This window comes from Periplaneta americana, chromosome 4 (genome assembly GCF_040183065.1).
Source record: "Periplaneta americana isolate PAMFEO1 chromosome 4, P.americana_PAMFEO1_priV1, whole genome shotgun sequence".
Taxonomy (NCBI): Eukaryota; Metazoa; Arthropoda; class Insecta; order Blattodea; family Blattidae; genus Periplaneta; species Periplaneta americana.
Window position 1 is genome coordinate 134502600 of NC_091120.1, and position 19208 is coordinate 134521807.

A 19208-nucleotide genomic window follows, 5' to 3' on the forward strand; every position below is an offset into this window, starting at 1 on the left:
CTGACAGTCCCTGACATTACTCGGTAGGGAATTCCAAAGCCGAGGAACAGCCACAGTGAAAGAAGATGAATATGAGGATGTTCGGTGGGAGGGAATGGATACGCTATATCTCCATTTTATTTTTTTTTAATCTTTTGATGAGTATTATAAGTTATTTATTACTTATGGATTTATTAATAATAATAATAATAATAATAATAATAATAATAATAATAATAATATAGAGAAACTGCTTGACTATTATGTGCTAGTGTAGTAATGAAACGAGCTATTAAACTCGAAGAACTGAAATCAGCCATAAATCATCGTCATGAAGAGAAAGATGGCATAAATAAATGTAAGGAAGCCAGCTATCTAGTGGCGAACGAAATAGCTCGTTCTCTTAAGCCTTCCAAAGAAGGAGAGTTTTTTTTTTAAGAGTAAAGTTCAAGGTGGCTGAAATAATTTGTCCAATGAAAGTTGTTAATATTAATTTTGAAAAACTGCGCTAAATATCCAGAAGAGAATTCAGGAGATTTCTGAATGTGTACATGAGGAATATTAAAAAAAGTAAGAAAAATATATATATATATATATATATATATATATATATATATATATATTATTGGCTCTTGATGACAGTAGTGACATTACTGATACAGCAAAGCTTGCGATTTTTATTAGCGGATTGATGAAGAACTCAATGTTAGTGCACGAACCACCACTGGTTGTAGTTTTCATGCCATGTAGGCCTACCTCTCCCCCGTCTCTTTACCTCATAGACTATCTCTCGCGTGTAATCACTGCCGTTCAAGTTTTGGTCACCGCTGCTTTAGAGTGAAGCGCTGCTTCTTGCGGGAGCTTGCCATCTGACTAAACTGAGGCACCGACGACCTCTCAGGATATTTGCTATAACCAGTGCTGCTTAAGGGGGTGGTGCTTAGTCACGAACGGAATTGAATCGAGTCTTGATGTGTGTTCTCTTGCGTAGCGCACTGTTGCACGTACATGCAATTCCAAGACGCTACCGTAGAAGAAGTGGGGGCTCATATTATAATGACTGGAGGGGGCAGAGGCACCGTCATGGTATATAAAACTAAGAGTGGAATCGTAGTCAAGAACCACACGCTGCTTGGCTTTTTGCAACAAACAATCAACAAACATGGACGACGCCTCCTAAAGGAAGCATTGTTAAGAAAAAAAAAAGTCGTTCTGCGTTTGTTCATTTTCTTTAGGGGCGGAATTTAATTTGTTAAACAGTTGTCTACCATTGTTTGGTAGTCCACGTGGAGTTTTTTGTAATCAGAAGAAAGAAGCAGTTTTTGGACGTAAAATGGGAGAGCTAAAAGTAAGTAAACTAAGTGAGGAATTTAAAGTAACTTTAAGTGCCTCTGCTCTTTTTATTTCTATTTACTTTCTTACTTCAATTTTTTCGACATTATTTAAATGTAAAATTCTATTCTCTGCTTTTCCATCGTTTTAGGTACATTCTTTCGTACAAAAACATTTTTTATTACGTACTAATTATGAACATTTCACTCCATGGGTAGATCATTGTGACAATTTTTTTAAAAACTAAATTAAGAACATTATTCTTTGTTTATTAAGTAAAAATTTCGTAGATAGTCTTCAAATTGCCAAGTTATTCAGGAATGCGTTATTATGTTTAGACCATTGTCCCTGCTTAGGAGTAAACAGCAAATTAAATTATGTTCAATTACTTTAAATTGCATTTTTAAGCACAAAGAGAATAAAAATGTCTATCTCCACTTTCTAAAAACTCCATACAAACTCCATATTTCCCCCCCAGATGTACAGAAATTTATAATTACAATTAAAAAAAAAAATTTTTGTTAATTTTAAAGCACCATCTCCAAATACTGTAGTTTACAAATTATTGTATAATTTATTATTATATTAATTGTGTATTTGAGAGAATCGATATAGCTAATTCACATTACTGAAAATTAATAAATGTGAACTTGAAATTGAAGAGTCCACTTCAAGAATGATGGATGTCATTTGGAATACATTTTGTAGGAGAAGCAATTGAAAGTTTGACATGCTTAGCGCTCAAAGCTTAACTGTGATTTTCCGATCATTAGTGGACAAGTACTATCAGTGTTAATGCCATATAACTCTCTATGTACATTCTATAGGCTATGTCTTAAGCTATGCATTGACAGTCTTGTTTCATTTTCGACAAGAAAGTGACATCCATCATTCTTGCAGTGGACTCTTCAATTAGATCCCACATCTTCATTATGTAATGTTTTCTTTGGTATGTACTCGATTAATGATTTCGAGTAAAGAGGTAACAGGGAAACCAATGCACCAAGACGACGTGGAATAATATTTTGAGATAAAAATAAAATAAAATACTGTTATTTACACACTTCACTTGTATAAATTCAGTACAATTTAAAGTTTAATTTCTGCATATTCTAAATTTATTTTGTGCTGGAATTTGGTGTATTGATTAGATAATATTTCTAGATTTATAAACAACTTTTGGAATCCAGAACCTTTTATTCTTAACGGTAATTATATTTTAAATCTAAGAGTGGTGCGATTTGTACAGTGAAAATTGTTTTCCCTGGTATCTTGTATAATTTCCAATACTTCTGTAATGCTCTCATCTCTACATTTCTCGTGAGTGTGTTAACAAATCCTGTACTTACATATTTAATATACAGGTAAGGAATATTTTTTGTGAATTTTTTTTCCATGAATTGTAAAATTTATTATTTTTTTACATAAACTATCATTAATGGAGAAAGAATTTGAAATGACAAAACAGTCCTAAATGTATATATTGTTAACAAATTCTTTATGAACTAAGTACAGAAGAGAGCATTAAACATTTAAAATTTTACAAGATATAAGGAAATAAATTTTCCATGCACAATTTACACCTCCCTAATTAAACATATAACTACCCTTTACAATAATTTTTTCGATTCAAAAAGTTGTTTATTAATCCTGAAGTATCATCTAATCACAAAATTAGTTCGGGATAGGCCTATGTGGAAAATAAGTTTTGAATTTCAAGAAATTTATACTAACGAAAGGTGTACAATATATATATATATATATATATATATATATATATATATATATATACTGTACATCAGTGGTTGCCAAACACCACGAAATTGTGACGTAATAGGAATGCAACCCGCACACCACTATCACAGGGAGAGGGGTGGAGTGGGTATCTCCTCAGGTAATGCAGTGAATAACAGTGCAGAGATGGACTGTGACCAAAAAACAAAAGCAGTATAATATTCTTCTACTTATTAACTCTACACACTTTGTTCCATGTTAATTTTTTATCCTCCTATTCATTATTTTCGTATTATTAATGAAATAAAATAAATTTATTTTCTCATTTACCATAAAAAGAACGTGTACTTTACATCAGCAGATATTTGGAATTAGAAAAACACGTACCAGGCTGGTCACGAAGTTGTAAATTACACTACATACTTCAAAAAACGTGGAAGTATTTTACACCGATCAAGACATAGAAGCCGATACTTTTTATTGTTTATTTATTAATGAAATATTCAAATTACACTACATACGTCGAAAAAAAACGTGGAGGTATTTTACCCCGATTAAGACATAGAAGCCGATACTTTTTATTGTTGGTTTATTAATGAAATATTCAAGTTACAGGTAAGGGTGTGGTAGCCTTCATAACAAAAAGAATAATTACAACGTACATTGTTCTTTTATACTTCATTTAAAATTTTACAACAAATTAAGTATCTCATGTTTTTTCCATCTGCACAAAATAAATACTTTTCCTCCCATGCTCCTTAAAATTAAGTTTTTACTTATTATTTGTTTTAGAAAAGACATCGAAACATAATCCTACACACATGTAACATTACATGTGTACGTCCGCTGCTGATAAATGTCTTTACTTATATCGAAGTGAAGGCTGTAAACAGAGGGTGGGGATATGATGCCATGGTTACGCTTGAGTGGAGGCAGGGGCATGTGTCGCGACACAGCTTTTGGCGATCACTGCTGTACATACTCCTTTAGGTGCTATACCCTTACAGAACAGGTACATTTATTCATGAACTATACTATGTTGAGAACCTGTGTCAGGGATGTGCGCAGAAGTTTAAAAGAGGTGGTGATTTGAAAGGGGGGGAAATATATTATAAAGTGTGTTATAATAAGCTCTTTAATATACTGTTTATTAATTACAATATCACGAATTCAAATGGTATGTATACCTTCGGTATTGTGTATCACATTGCAATATTTCGCTATTTGCAACTCACTGATATATTTCAAAATGAGGGAGAGTTAAAACTCCACACCCTTAAATCCCCCCTGGTACATGACCTTGTCTTGTGTTCTACTAACATTGAGAATATGACTATAATAACATACACGATAGACGATCCACCTTCTCCTAAATACCATACCTATGTTGGAATTTGATCCAGAAACCACGACCCATCACACTCATTGCAAGCATATGCAAACGGATTACCTATTAAATGCTTTTTTTAAAACACTAATCTGCTTTCCAGCATTGAGCGCTACTTATTGTATTTTGTCTTCGATTAGTGTTTATTCTAACGGTTAAACGCTTCTTTTATTGTGTCATTCTTTTTTTAATTTGCGAATTAGTTCAGCTTCGGCTCTTCGTACTGTGGTTGAATGTTTTTGTGTCTTGCGTTTTCTGCTTTCTCGTAGTGATTCAGCATTTGAATTTAATACAGAATTACATTAATTTACGTTTTGAATTAATTATTAATGCTTCAGCATTTTCTGCCCTCTACAATTTTCGGCATTCTCTCCTGTATTCTTGCATTGCTACTTTGCTGCGAATAGCTTTTTTTTTTCGCTTGCTTACGTCATATATTATGACGTCAGATTAAATACTGCTTCAAGGTTATTACCCGTGCACGTGCCAAAAACTCGAAAACTATTAGAGAGAACTAAGATGTGAAAGCTGATTGTGAAATGCCTGTACTTTTACGTATTGTACTCGCGATATATATATATATATATATATATATATATATATATATATATTTTTCATCTCTCATAATTTGTAAATGGCATACTCCTAAAAGTGTTCGGAAGTGTAGAAAATTGTTGCATATATTTGCTAAGAGGATAATAAAAATATAATAATAACTTCATTGTGATCCAATAAAACAAACTGCTTATATAAGAAAAGCTAAAATTTATTCCTCAATTGATGTATGGGGTTGTATGGACTACATCTTATAGGCCTGAGTGATTACGGTTTAAAGACGTTACAACTAAGCTTGTCATAAATTTTCTTCCTAGTTTCGAGGTTTAAACTATTGTTTTCTGTGATGTCATAATGTAGGTCTATTTATGTAATTTAATTCATGCGGCTAAATAATTCAAAATTATAAAAGATATTTTAAAATAATAAAAAATAAGTAAAAGTTAGTCCAAAATTATAATTTGTATTGAAAATACGGTGTTAGTTTATACGGAAATGGTAAATTTGAAATTTTCATCATTTCACTTGACTAGATGTGATTCTTTGTTGGCAGTCTTATAAAAATGTAAAAAAGATAAGTTCACTTCAACTATCTTTAAGAAATTACTGTCGTTTAAAATGTTGTTGTTTAGCATCTAATACTTTCTAATGTACTCTATTACATTTATATTGGATACGCTACTATTATATTCTAACAAAAAAATTATTCATTTTGTTCATAAAAATCCGTCATCTTCTCCCTTATTATGTAGTCATCGGATCGTATGTAAGAAAGAAGATATGATCAGTTATTCCTGTGTCAAGAATACTATTTTCTTCTTCTTCACATATAGTGACGTCAGCTAGTTACGTTTCCTAAAGACATTTGATCCTCGTACCTGTAATTCCATCTGCCACACCTTCCAGTTGATCTAAGTATATAAATGAACACCTTTTGAAAACTTATTAGTTTTATTAATATGATTAGTTTTTAAGTTGTATTAACTAAATTTTCTGCCTGTGGATAATTTAGAGACGACGGTACAGGGTGATTCACGAGGATTTACCGACCTTTACGGAGCTTATTTCCGAAGAAATTCTGAGCAAAAAATGTCATATAAACATGGTTCATATTCTCAAAACTTACGGAGTTACGTTTCGTTATTGGAACACATTGCTGTGAACGCGTGATCTTGGTCAGCGTGCAGTCAGCAGCCAGCGCGAGCGCTACGGAAATCAAAGATAGCCGTATGCAGTTACGTAGAGCGACGAGTACCGTTCACAAGCGTGAGGCCAAGTGTACTCAAGCGGACGGCGACATTTTTTTTAATGTATTGTAAACTCTCCAAGACTGTAAATTAGGATGCAAAATTTAACTGCAAATATTTAAGTCGGTGGAAGTGGTGTGATTTGTAATAATTGTTGTAACAAGTGCGTAAGAATATTGCAATTTTCTAGTTAAAAATAGAAAAAAAGATGTCTGTACGAAGCAACTAAGGAGTTTACAGCACATTTTTAGCTTCATAATACTTGCCAATTAAAGAAATGATACTTCTGAATGGTTCATTCTCTATTTGTTTTACTCTTTTACCTTGAAACTAAAGAAAAAAAAAACGTATTTTACAAACAACTTTAAATTAGTGTAACTCTGAAAATATTGAGAATAGTAACGACGTTTATATGATATTTTTTGCTCAAAATGTCTTCAGAAATAAGTTCCGTAAAGGACGGTAAATCCTCGTGAATCACCCTGTATACTTCTTCTTAGTGTATAGCTACCGCATCACGTCATTTAGAAAATGACCTCGTCCTGTCACATCCGCTATGTCCATCACGGAATTACATTCCTATTCTCCGTCAGCTGTTTTTATCTTTGTTTCTGAGTTTGTACTTCTCACTTTCACAGAGACTCGTTATGAAATCCATGACATTATCTGCAGTATTGTGTTTAGGTCTATATTTATTTAATGTCATAAATTCGTAAATTCAGTTCTTAAAGTTAATAAATTAGCTGTTAAAATTGTTAAAATATTTTCAGACTTGTTATTTTGACAAATTGAATTCGATCCTTAGAATTTGTCGGAATTTTAATTCTTGTGTTAGAATGGAAAAGGGCCAAAACATGGATTTTCAGGTTATGATTGATTTATATTTAATATTTTATGCTTCTTTAGTTGTTGGTAATCCAGAATCGCAGTGATTGGTAGTTGCGTATATATCTCGATATTCTAAAGACGTAAGCCACAAAGCTGTGTGCATGGAACATTCATACCACCATATCTCAAAATGGAGATTTCGGACTTACTTCCTTCTGGCTTCTGAGATAAGATTTCAAGTGGAATGCGTGATTCTAATTCTGGATAGTATCTACTTCTTTTCAAAAATTATAAATGCCCCTTCACGAATATTCTCGAACTATGAGCAAAGCTCAGGCGGTAGCGCCTATACCTACTGATCCGAAGCATCTCTCGTGCGTGGATTCCTTCCCCGCTTAAGCTGATTAACCTGGTTGAATTTTTTCTGAGGTTTATCCAACTGCAAGGCGAATTCCGGGTAGTCTATGACGAATTCTTGACCTCATTTTGCCAAGTAAAATCTCGCTATCTCAAGTTTCATGACACTAAATCTAGTAGTAGTTGATACAGCGTCGTAAGAAACCGACTAAATACCGAATGTTGTTCATTCTAATTGTCCATTTCTCGTATCAGTATCCCTAGCGCGACAACCCATTAAGGGCGAAGGCAGACCAGCAGATATTGGTCTCACGTCCATATGCCTCAGCAGAGGTGAACGACAATCCAACTTGTACTGGGGTAACATGTGGACAGCACGATGTTCTCCTTAGCTGTTATAGATGGTTTTAGATATCGGATTTCATTACTCAGCGTAGCTCCCCAAATTCGTCACGATGCTAGGTGAGCAGTGGACGCCGATCCCATACATTGGCCTCAGTTTCATGAGGACATTTCTTCCCCATAAGAACTCTAACTAACTTGCATTACATAACGCGTGTCCAGTGAGCAATCTGTCATTCCTGTAGGATAAAATGTAATTTGGCTACAGATAAACAGAAACATTTTCAAGGAAATTTTTTCTTTGTATTACATGATAATTTTCTTTTACAGAATTTCTTGAAATTTCTTTAGGCAGCAAATATTTGGTACTTAATTTTCCAAAACAGTGTAGTTCCCAAGTTACAGTTGTTAATTAATTACGGTATATTGCTAATATATCTTTATATATTTATTTTATGAAAAAATGCAAAAGAACAAAACCAAAGTTATTGAAAATATCTAACTAGATCTTATGGCTGTGGTCTCACAAAAGTATTGATTCATGAACAGTGTGTGGCAAAAATAACTCTTTTTAAAATGGCATCCTATATTAAATTTGACATATTTGAAATCTCCATTCAATATTACATAGAAATAGAAGTTTGACTCAGCATCAATGATGAATACTGTCTTGTAAATGTTATTGTTCTTTCAAATGCTTTGATAATGTAACACAAAATAAATGTGTGTATTCATATGGAGTAGGTCATGAAACAAACAAAACTATAACATAACTGTTTCAGAGAATGTTTATTTAAGTTATGTAACTATTTTATTATTAATTAACTTATAATTGAAGTCACATAGGTAATAATTATCATTTAATTTAACGGATCAGAATAGCAAAAACTCCGCGTGAGGTAAGTCAGCTGTTGTTGGTGATCATTGTGGCAGCGTTGCATTTCGCGCCACCAATATTAGACAAAGCTGTAGGTGCAAGCACAGTCTAGTATATACAGTTACGAAGCTCAATACGTAGTAAATATGCATCCATAGATAGTTGCTAACCACTAGGATCGCTAATATCGCGTCATTACAGACAATGTGAAATAGTACCGGCACAGTCTACTGTTCCTAGAACCCTCCCAACTCAAGCTTCGTGACTGTATATATTAGACTATGGTACAAGGTTACAACACCCTGGATATAAAGGGGTATCGATTAGAGGTTGTAGAAGGTTTTCTTTAGAGGAAGTTAAATTATTAAACGTGTTTTTATCACGCCTCCTGACATTTTAAAGATGGTAATAAAGAATTAAGCACTTTTTTGTGAAGAGGCCTACTTGTGCAAAATATGTACTGAATAATCCTTTCTGTACAAAGTCTACTATAGATATATCGGTACGGAACTATTTCCATACCAACACCGGCATAGATTAGGGGTTATTGAGCTGGGTTCGCACTCACTCGGGGTGCACTTAGTTCGAAGTTGCATTTTTGCTATAACTGTATACGTGGTTCGGAATTTCCTCCCGATGATTTTTCCCGTCTGAAAGATGAATGTCAGGTAATCTAGTGGAGAATCCTCGCACTTTTCTCACTAAATATCATGTCCGTATCACCAATTTTACTGATGTCAGGTAAACTCCCAGACGTTACTACTACGTTAAATCGATAATAAATTCAGTTTCCGAATCAATTTTGTTGGACTATCTTAGGTCTTCTCTTTTCTCGTACTTTCTGAAGTTGTTCACAAGCCTCGGAAATTGACAGTACCACACGTTGTCTGGTCGCTATACAAACAAAGGAAAAAACAGTGCTTTAATGATTACTTACCGCACTGTATATACCTGTATACATATACATGGTGTCAAAAAGTATCCAATATTTTAGGAGGTGCTAGTATACATCAAAACAGGAAAATAGTGTCTAATAAACATGGGTCCTACAACATATACTTTCTGAGATCTGAACACTTGTTCATAAGAGGTTCTCAATGTGATGTCCATTTATGGCAATGCATTCCTCTGCCCTTTGGCGTAAGGAATCACGCACTCTTTGAAATTTGTTTTAATACGTTAATAAGAAAGTCCTGATAACGATCCCCAGTTAATCTCTGTGGTAGCACGTATGGCCCTATTAATCTATCACCAAGAACGCCTGCCATAAGCTGATTGAAAATCGGTGCTGATGCTTTTTTTTTCAACTGCTTGGGGATTTTCATCAGCCTGCAGATGCTGATTACGAAAATTTACACCATCTCTGCTGAACCCCGCTCATATCCGCAACCAGACTTTTGCTTTCAATATTCTTTGCTACGTATCATTATTCTATGCCATGGGTGTCAACTACGGTATGATTATCTGGTAGTCTGCTGTATTGTAAGGCAGAGAAATGCATTCGTATGAATGGACGTCACATTGAACATCTCGAATGAACAAGTGTTCAGATCTCAGAAAGTATGTGTTGTAGGACCCATGTTTATTAAACATTATTTTCTTGTTTTGATGCATATTATCACCGCCTAAAATAATGGGTATGCAGTATATATATTTTTTATTCGTGGCACTACAGCCAATGAAGGGCTCATACCGATCAGCCGACTGCTGGTCTCACTCCCACATGCCGAAGCAGAGGTGGACGATTATCCAAACAGAATGCAGGTATCGTGTGGTTAGCACGATGATCCCTCCAGCCGTTATAGCTGACTTCACAACCATATATATTCCCCTTGAGGGGTGGGGCACTGGCTGGGGACTGCAAAATGGGTCCGAGGTCCAATTCAGCAATTCTGCTTCAATTGTATGCAGGAAATTCTTGGAAAAACTTCAACTAGGTAAATTATCCCAACCAGGATTTGAATCCAATCCCGCTCGTTTCAGATCAATCATGCAGGTCATGCTAAACGATACTCTCTTCAATACTTGAGGCACTTACCGCACTAGTGCGATTAAATAAAATTATCTCAAGAGGAACCTTTATTTTGAAAAATTAAAGCGAATGTCTATGCCTCTTCAATCTCTGCATCTTCTGCCACGTAAATTAATACTTCTGCCATCATAAAACTACCATAAAATTCGAATAATTTCAAGGGAAAAATTGTTCCTGGGCCGGGTATCGATCCGGGGACCACTGGTTGAACGTACCAGCGCTCTACCAACTGGGCTACCCAGGAACTCTACCCGACATCGTCTCAATTTTTCTCTTTGAAAAAAAAATACACCGTCTCAATTTTTCCCTTTGAAAAAAAAATTGAGACGGTGTCGGGTAGAGTTCCTGGATATCTCAGTTGGTAGAGCTCTGGTACGTTCAACCAAGGGTCCCGGGATCGATACCCGGCCGAGAAACAATTTTTTCCTTGAAATTATTCAAATCTGCTTTACAGGGAGATTTACCTGAAAAAACTAGATTTGTATAAAAAACTATTCTGTCAAACATTTATTACCTTTAAGCATCCAAATTTAAGTGCAAGAATAAACATTGAACTATTTAGACCGAAAACAAGTGAAATTACATAATGTCCTGGCAACGACATGCGAATTTTGTTTCTTATAGCAGCAATTTTACTTACGAAAGAAATTGACTTTTAATATCTTTAATTAATTTTAATATTTAAATTAACTTAAATATCAATAGCCCAAAACGTAATGTAATACACATTCGTTGAAGTATATTTCTTCGATTCTGTAATAACGCACTTATCACACTTATGTTATAATATACTATTAATGTTCAAACTCATTCGTCGCCTTGGTGTTCGCATGTGATGTATATTAATATACTAGAATAAATGTTTGAAATCCAGTTCATTCTGACGACTTTTTCTTGCACTCCAACATAATAAAGTTATACGTACAGTAACTCTCAACTTGTGAAAGAGAAGCTGTGTATTCCTGGAAGATGCTGTGCTGCGAAGATCGTTTTAATTAGTCTCTCCCTTGAAGTAGACTGTGTACGAAATAAAGTCAACTGTACTTTCTTTATTTCCCTTTTTTCGGTTTCCTTCATTATTCTTGCATAACATCGTGACATAAAGCTTCTATAGACAGTGGAACTTTTCCCCTGCTCTCATTCTGACTAAGCAAGTAGTTAGACTACGAAGTTGAATCTCTTTCTTCATTAATAATCAAGACCCGCAGGAAATTTATCTCTCCTATTTGGGCAAACAAATAAAAATTTCATTAGACTCAAATTAATTCTGAAATGGTTTCCGATAAGTCGGTGATGCACGAAATTGTTAAGTAGTAATTTTATCGCTGAAAGGAAGCCACGTGTGCGGGCTTCAATTTAACTTTGGACGTGGATGTTTGTCCATTGAAAATATATCTGTTTTCTTAGGATTCAGATAAAGGGTCTACATCGTGCTATCCTCTTAGCATAGAGGTCTAACGTGAGTTTGTGTAATGTTAAACAAACGGAGAGACCACGTATTAATACATTTTTATGGAGGATAGATTTCATTCATTCATTCATTCATTCATTCATTCATTCATTCATTCGCCCTCGAAAGCGCTGGCCTTTTATGCTCGAGGTTGTGGGTTCGATCCCGGCCGAGTTCGATGGCATTTAAATGTGTTTAAATGCGACAGGATCATGTGAGTAGATTTACTGGCATGTAAAAGAACTCCTGCAGGACAAAATTCCGGCACACCGGCGACGCTGATACAACCTCTGCAGTTGCGAGCGTCGTTAAATAAACCATAATTTAAAATTTCTCATTCATTCAGTGTCCTGCCCAAGGGTAGGCCTTTCACTGCAAACTCAGCATTCTCCAATCTTTCCTATTTCCTGCCTTCCTCTTTGTCTCCTCATGTGATCCATGTATTTTAATGTCGTCTATCATATTTGTATTAGTCTTCTACTTCTTCTTCTTCTTCTTCTTCTTCTTCTTCTTATTATTATTATTATTATTATTATTATTATTATTATTATTATTATTATAAATAAATTTATTAGGCTTGCAATCAGAAAACCACATAAATACATATTAATTATAATAGAAACAATTATACATTCACTACCTATTATATACATAAATTAAGAATGAACATATCAAATATTTAAATAAAACAGAAATATAAAATAAAGAATTTACCGCCGTATGAGTAAACGCTCGTGGTCGGGAGTTCTGTTAACTGTCCCGAACTCTTCTGCCGTTCACCATTACTTCTAGTATATCTTTCAGTAGGCAGTTTCTTCTCAGGCATTGACCCAACCAGTTCCTTTTCCTCTTCCTGATCAGTTTCAGCATCATTCTTTCTTCACTCACTCTTCCCAACATAGCTTCATTTCTTATTTTGTCTGTCCACTTCACACTGTCCATTCTTCTGCATACACACATTTCAAATGCTTCTATTCGCTTCTCTTCACTTCGTCGTAATGTCCATGTTTCTGCCCTATGCAATTCCACACTCCATACAAAGCACTTCACTATTCTCTTCCTTAGTTCCTTTTCCAGAGGTCCGCAAAAGATGCTCATTTTTCTATTAAAAGCTTCCTTTGCCAGTGCTATCCTCCTTTAGACATCCTGACAGCAGCTTATGTTACTGCTTATAGTACACCCCAAGTACTTGAAGCTGTCCACTTGTCCACTTGCTCTACTGCCTCATTTACAATTCGCAAATTCACCTTTTTTATTTTTCTTCCTATGACAATGATCTTCGTCTTATTTGCTTTTATCTTCATCCCATACTGTTCACAGCTGTCATTTAGCTCCAGTAACATATCCCTTAGTATCATTTCCTCTTCTGCTAACGTCATATCATCAGCAAGTTATGCATTTTATTCTTCTTCCTCCTACTATCACTCCTCCAATTTAAACAAAATCCGCCAAGTAGAGATTTGAGACTCTAAAACCAGAAACAAATTCAATACACTATGGTGAATTTCGAATATTCCTATTGGCTTGTGTTGTGAGGTTTTCAATCGCATACGCTAAATGGATGGTCAAATTTTGGCGATGGAAAAGTGGGACCTAATATTATTTGTAGACAAGTTGAGGATGTGAGGGTATTCAAGAGGGTTCCATTTTTCCATCATCATTCCACCACCTCCCCACAATTCCGTTTTCATTATCACCTCTTCTCAAAATCAAGGACACCACTAGTGTTTGCGTAATGCTTAATTGTTGAACATGGCGGATGTTTCCCGCGTAGTGTTCAGAGATTGGTCAGTGTCAAAAGTGGTGGATTCTGGAAGACTCGCAGAGCCTCAGTTTCTTCTTTCCCTGAGGGCATATGACGACTAATGTAGATTTGTTAGATACGATAGACCATTACCAGGGAAATTATATTCAGATTTTATGGCTGGAGAGAAATGCATGTTGTGATGGATGATAGACAAGGCTTATCCGAGCATCTCAACCGACACGCAACTCACTCCATCACGGATGCACAAAAATTATACGTAAACTGAAGTGCTTAGTAGCGTCGTGCATCACAGGTGCTATGTTCTAGTTTGTTGAATATGGTGAAGTTCGCCGATATTCGCTCTGCAGAATGTGATCTGTCATGTTTGTTGGGAATTGATGTGAAAATGTTCGCTGTCCACTCCCACTGCTTCCTGTTTCAACGCTTAAGGATTTTAGCACATATCTTGCTATTAGTTTTTTATATGTAATAAGACGAATTTTTTAATATTCTGGTTGCCTCTCTCATGTGGAACATTGCAGGACACTAGTGCTTAGGGATATTCCATGTTCTACCTGATAAGGACCTCTAAATCTCATTATCATGAATCATCAGATGACTGAAAGCAAGTAATGGTCTCTTAAACCAAATTATAGTAATTTAGCAATTACTTCTGATGAGAAAATTTTTCTGCTTGAGGTTCTGGCTGATATGTACAGTAAGTACATCTATTACAGTGGTCTACATAAAAAAAACTTCTTTTCTGTTACTGAGGAAATTTCAAGTGTTCTATACTGAAATTGATGCGCTGATTCCAGAGCTGTAATCATCTTTATCATAGAACGTCAGGTTTTTGAGTTATGGAACTGTAACACTAATTCTAAATCTTATTATTCAATACATATGTACCTGTACCGTAAAGTCAGAGATATAAATTGAGCTTAGTTTACATATTCTTTGTAAATGGTTATATTATATTATTTTAAATATATTTGTAAGAAAATATACAATTACAATATGTAGTAAGTACTAAAAACTCTGTTAAAAGTGCTCGAAAACTTTGCTTTTTCGCTTATGTTGGCATGTGGTTGATCGCTGTAGGAACAAGCAGAAATCATCCATCATGCTCGGACTGTATTGACTTCCATCGTTAATATGGCCTGACGGAACTTCTCACCATGTTCGTCACTCACAGTGCCGAGACTTAATGAAAAAACTCAAGGTGTGAATGAAGAAAGTGCATTTTTAAAGACATGCGACAACCTAGATTCTAAAATGCTCTAAGATACCAGCTCATTATAATTATCAGCTCGATAATTTCCAAAAAAAAACTAATTAACACTAGTACAAATGTGTCCCGAGCTTCGAGTTCAAAAGCACTCAGTTTTGACCTGAACGTAGTGTCACACATCATAATTAAAAATTAAAAATGCTATTATTTTAAAATTGTGACGCGACAGATCTGTAAATCAGCACACTGAAATTAGGATTGGTACATTTGTTTTTGTTCAGTAGCTAAATCATTGTATACCAGTGTTATCAGGCAGTGCATTCCACTTGACGATATGTGTGAGAGGAAGAACAATTGTTTGTATGCATCTGAATTCTGGCTAATGTAATATGTAACTAGACTGCGATATATGCAATGGAGGGGGAAAGGAACTGGCTACCCTATCCCTTTACCTTCTGGCCTAGATTCCTCATAAGTGGTGTCTTTTTGGTATCCCTTGTGAGGTTCAGACCTGTTTTCGGGCAGTTGACTAAACAACAACAACAACGTCTCTTTACCGAAAAGTCGTTAAACTGAAATTGATCAAATTTGTCCAAACGTTACAATTTAATGGAATGAGTATTCATCCATACCAGATGCCTAGGATAATTGCTTTCCTTTGTTTCCTTCGTACTATTCATACTTTTACAAATAGACCTAAAACTATCTCAAAATATAAACCATTAACCGAACTGCTTTCCAAACAATACACGCCGCTGCTGTTATAATGCACCAATTGAACTGTTTTAATTGCATCATCTGTTATGGTGCGAAGGTTGATCAGTTTAATTATGGTATATGTTAGTTTACACTTATGTCGTTGTTGTGTGAAAACATGTAAATTAGCCTATCACAATCGACCAAAATTATTCAAGTGAATATTGCAGCATGAAGCACAAATTAGAAACGGAGCTTTGGAGTTTACACAGTGCAAATATATATATATATATATATATATATATATATATATATATATATATATATATATATATTGTTTCGTGTTACAGGCCTTTAAGCCATAAATTCTGTGGCTTCAAGGCAAAATGATATGACATTTCTTGCGTTTTTCGGAACCGAGAATTTAAGGTTTAAACGACTGTATAAAGTCATAATGTGTTTCGTAACAACAGGTAAAAAAGAAAAATAATAATAGAGATATGCATGTCATCTTTTGTCACAATAAAGATACCATCAGTACGCACAACAAAGCTATCACAAAATCTCATTTTCGCCAAAATTTGACATATCACCTTTCGCCTTGGAACCACAGAATTAACAATTAATGGCCTGGCGTAACATAGCGTAATTTCTAACTACTTATTATATAAAAATGTTGTCATACTGTTTCCATAGCGGTATGAATATTTTAAACCAAAATTTTCGTTATGTGTTCGTTAAGCTAACGTTGTAACATAACATTTATTAAACCTTTAATGGAATAAAATATTATGTTGTAGAACCAAGAGTAGCCATTGATGAGATCGATTTTCTAATAACAAGAGTAACAAAATGTTGACTGGTAACGAAACCGATGCCGAGAATAGCTTTGTTTGCAAACGTGAAGCTTTGCTATTGCGACACAATGTCTCATCATAGATCTGAAGAAAATAAATGCCACAGAATTCTTAAACAACGTATTCAGCAACTTCATCCACGTCTGTTTTCCACTTGGAAGTATTTAGTATTTATTGCTACATAAAATAACAAAATAAAAACATATTATTGACGTGCCGCACACCCGTTTGACCAAGCTCGTGTTCGTGGCAGTTCCTATAAATAATATTTCGTACTGAAGGACGTAATAAAGATTCAATCAAATTACAAAACCAATAAAATTTAGCCCATTACAAAAAAGGGATAATTACGAAGATGAAAATAGAGAATCAAGTCAATAATAGAATATAAGTTTGAATGAATAAATAGCATATTGAAATTAAGAAAAAGAAAAAAGGGACATGAATACTAAATAATTTGATTACATTTTTTCTTAAATTGATTAAACTCAAAATCACCTAGGTAAGGATTTATTATCAAAATAGTGTTGTATAACGCTGGCCCGTAACTCTTTAAATTTTTTTGATTGAATAAAAAGTGACGTAACTCATTGATTGCATGGTCTTTCCCAGGTGAATTCTTCAACCCAGCACTGTTATTCGTTTTTATGGTACGATTTTTATATGGGAAATCCGTTACACCTACAAAAATTAGACTTTCATGTTAATTGATTATTCTGTATTATCTGTGCAAGTTCGGAAATTTTTGTTGTTCCCCATAGTAAAATTTCAAATCCGAATTTTGTGTAAGCAGAAAATAGTTATTGACTTCGTTTTTTATTATCAAGGTAGGCTACGGTGAACTCACGTAATAAAATTGTCAGCAATTAATGATTAATCTAACATTATTATATATTTTTAAATTTACCATTGTATTATTCGGTTGTAAAAAAGTTTAAATAATTATTATTATCACATTAAAAACAAAGAGAGAGGACGGAACATCATTGCAATGACGATGTTGTTTATTTTCAGTGTTACTTAAGCTTATATTTTCTCACCTTGTGAGCATACACAGCATCAGTTATAACAGAAGGTATTAAAAACTAATAAATGTGGGTTGTTTAATTTATTACAATTATTTATTTTTAACTATCAGTCAGAAAATGTTGGAGACAGAGTGCATTTTTAAAGTTCGGCAGAGTAATTATCTTATGTCTCCATGTTCATTAATCAATATTGTACTCATTAGAACCAGGAACGTATTTGCTGAAGACGTTAGCCATAAGAAGTAGTAGTTTATTATTTTCAATGTTTAAATTTACGTTTTGAATTGTCTACTGCACTTCTCTACACTGAGCGTTCCTGTATTTATTTACAGGTCAGTAAATCTAATTCTTCTTATGAAGGGTTTTGTACGTAAATAATATTAACCATCGTTATCTATATAATAGAGTGTATCGAAAAAATAAATTAATGAATGTGGCTAGTACGGAAAACTTGAGACTTATGGCAGAAAGACTGCAGGAGAAAGAAAAATAAATTTAGTCAATATTTTGTGTTTCCGCACATGAAATATTATAGGTAATACAAACCTATCTCTAATAAATTATAATAAACTTCACTCACTATTTTAGTTGTAGGAACGGTATCTACTCTTCTTTCTTTTAATAAAGGATTATTATTTTCTGCTGAATAATCTTAATCAAGAAAAATCGAAAGTTGTATTTGGTCTTAGTTCAAGACAATTTATCTTGGATCAATGTTTATAAATCTGACCGTATAAGTAACAAGACTGTCTGTCCAACTAACCAAAATAGTACAAAGTTGACGGAACGTAGGACATAAGAAAAAAAGTGTATGCATTCCCTATTTAGAAGATGTAAAATTACCATTCAAAAAATGAAATTAAATTTAAACAAAAACATTGACTATACATAGTGTCTTGCTTAGAGGGATCGAGAAATATGTGATAATTTCAGGTAAAAATAATGGTTTTATAACATAACTTTTTACGGAATTTGATGTAAAAACTCTCCGAATTTCGGAGAATGGTCAAGGCAACTCGATGTGTGCGCCTCGAGTTACCCTGCAGACGTCTAAACGTACTCAATTTCCTGCAAAGTGTTCCATAACATTTGTGGAGTGATTAGCGCAGCTGCATTTGTAATGCGTTGCCTCAGTTCTTCCAATGTGTCAACACTACTACGTTGGTACACAAAACCCTTCACAAAGCTCCAGAAAAAAGTAAAAGGGAGGTTAGGTCGGGTGATCTAGGTAGCCACTTAGCCAGGCAAGGGGAACTTATTTTCCGATCAACCTATCGGGAAAGTTTGCATCCAAGAAGTCATGCACTGGTTCATAGCAATTGTATGGAGCCCCATATTGCTGAAAAACAGATCCTGGAGGGAATTGATCAGCAACAAAAGTTCTGCAACATGTCCAGATTTATTTATTTAACTAGCTAGCTAGCTAGTGAGTACAAATTAAAATTATAAAACAAAAATTCTCTGTGACTGTCGCCTCGATGAAGAAGAATGGCCCAATGACGAAATGTTGTACCTATCTACTGAATGGC

General features: G+C 34.4%; 1 protein-coding gene across 2 annotated transcripts in view; it reads left to right on the forward strand.

Moving 5' to 3' along the window:
• Positions 1 to 1053: 1053 nt before the first annotated feature.
• The window catches only part of LOC138698205 (uncharacterized), a 93103-nt gene continuing 74948 nt past the window's right edge, over positions 1054 to 19208 (forward strand). For both annotated transcript variants that reach the window (XM_069823989.1, XM_069823990.1), the window contains exon 1: positions 1054 to 1327. In XM_069823989.1, the coding sequence (XP_069680090.1) occupies positions 1313 to 1327 (15 nt within the window). In that variant the 5' untranslated portion in view covers positions 1054 to 1312. The remainder of the gene's footprint in view (positions 1328 to 19208) is intronic.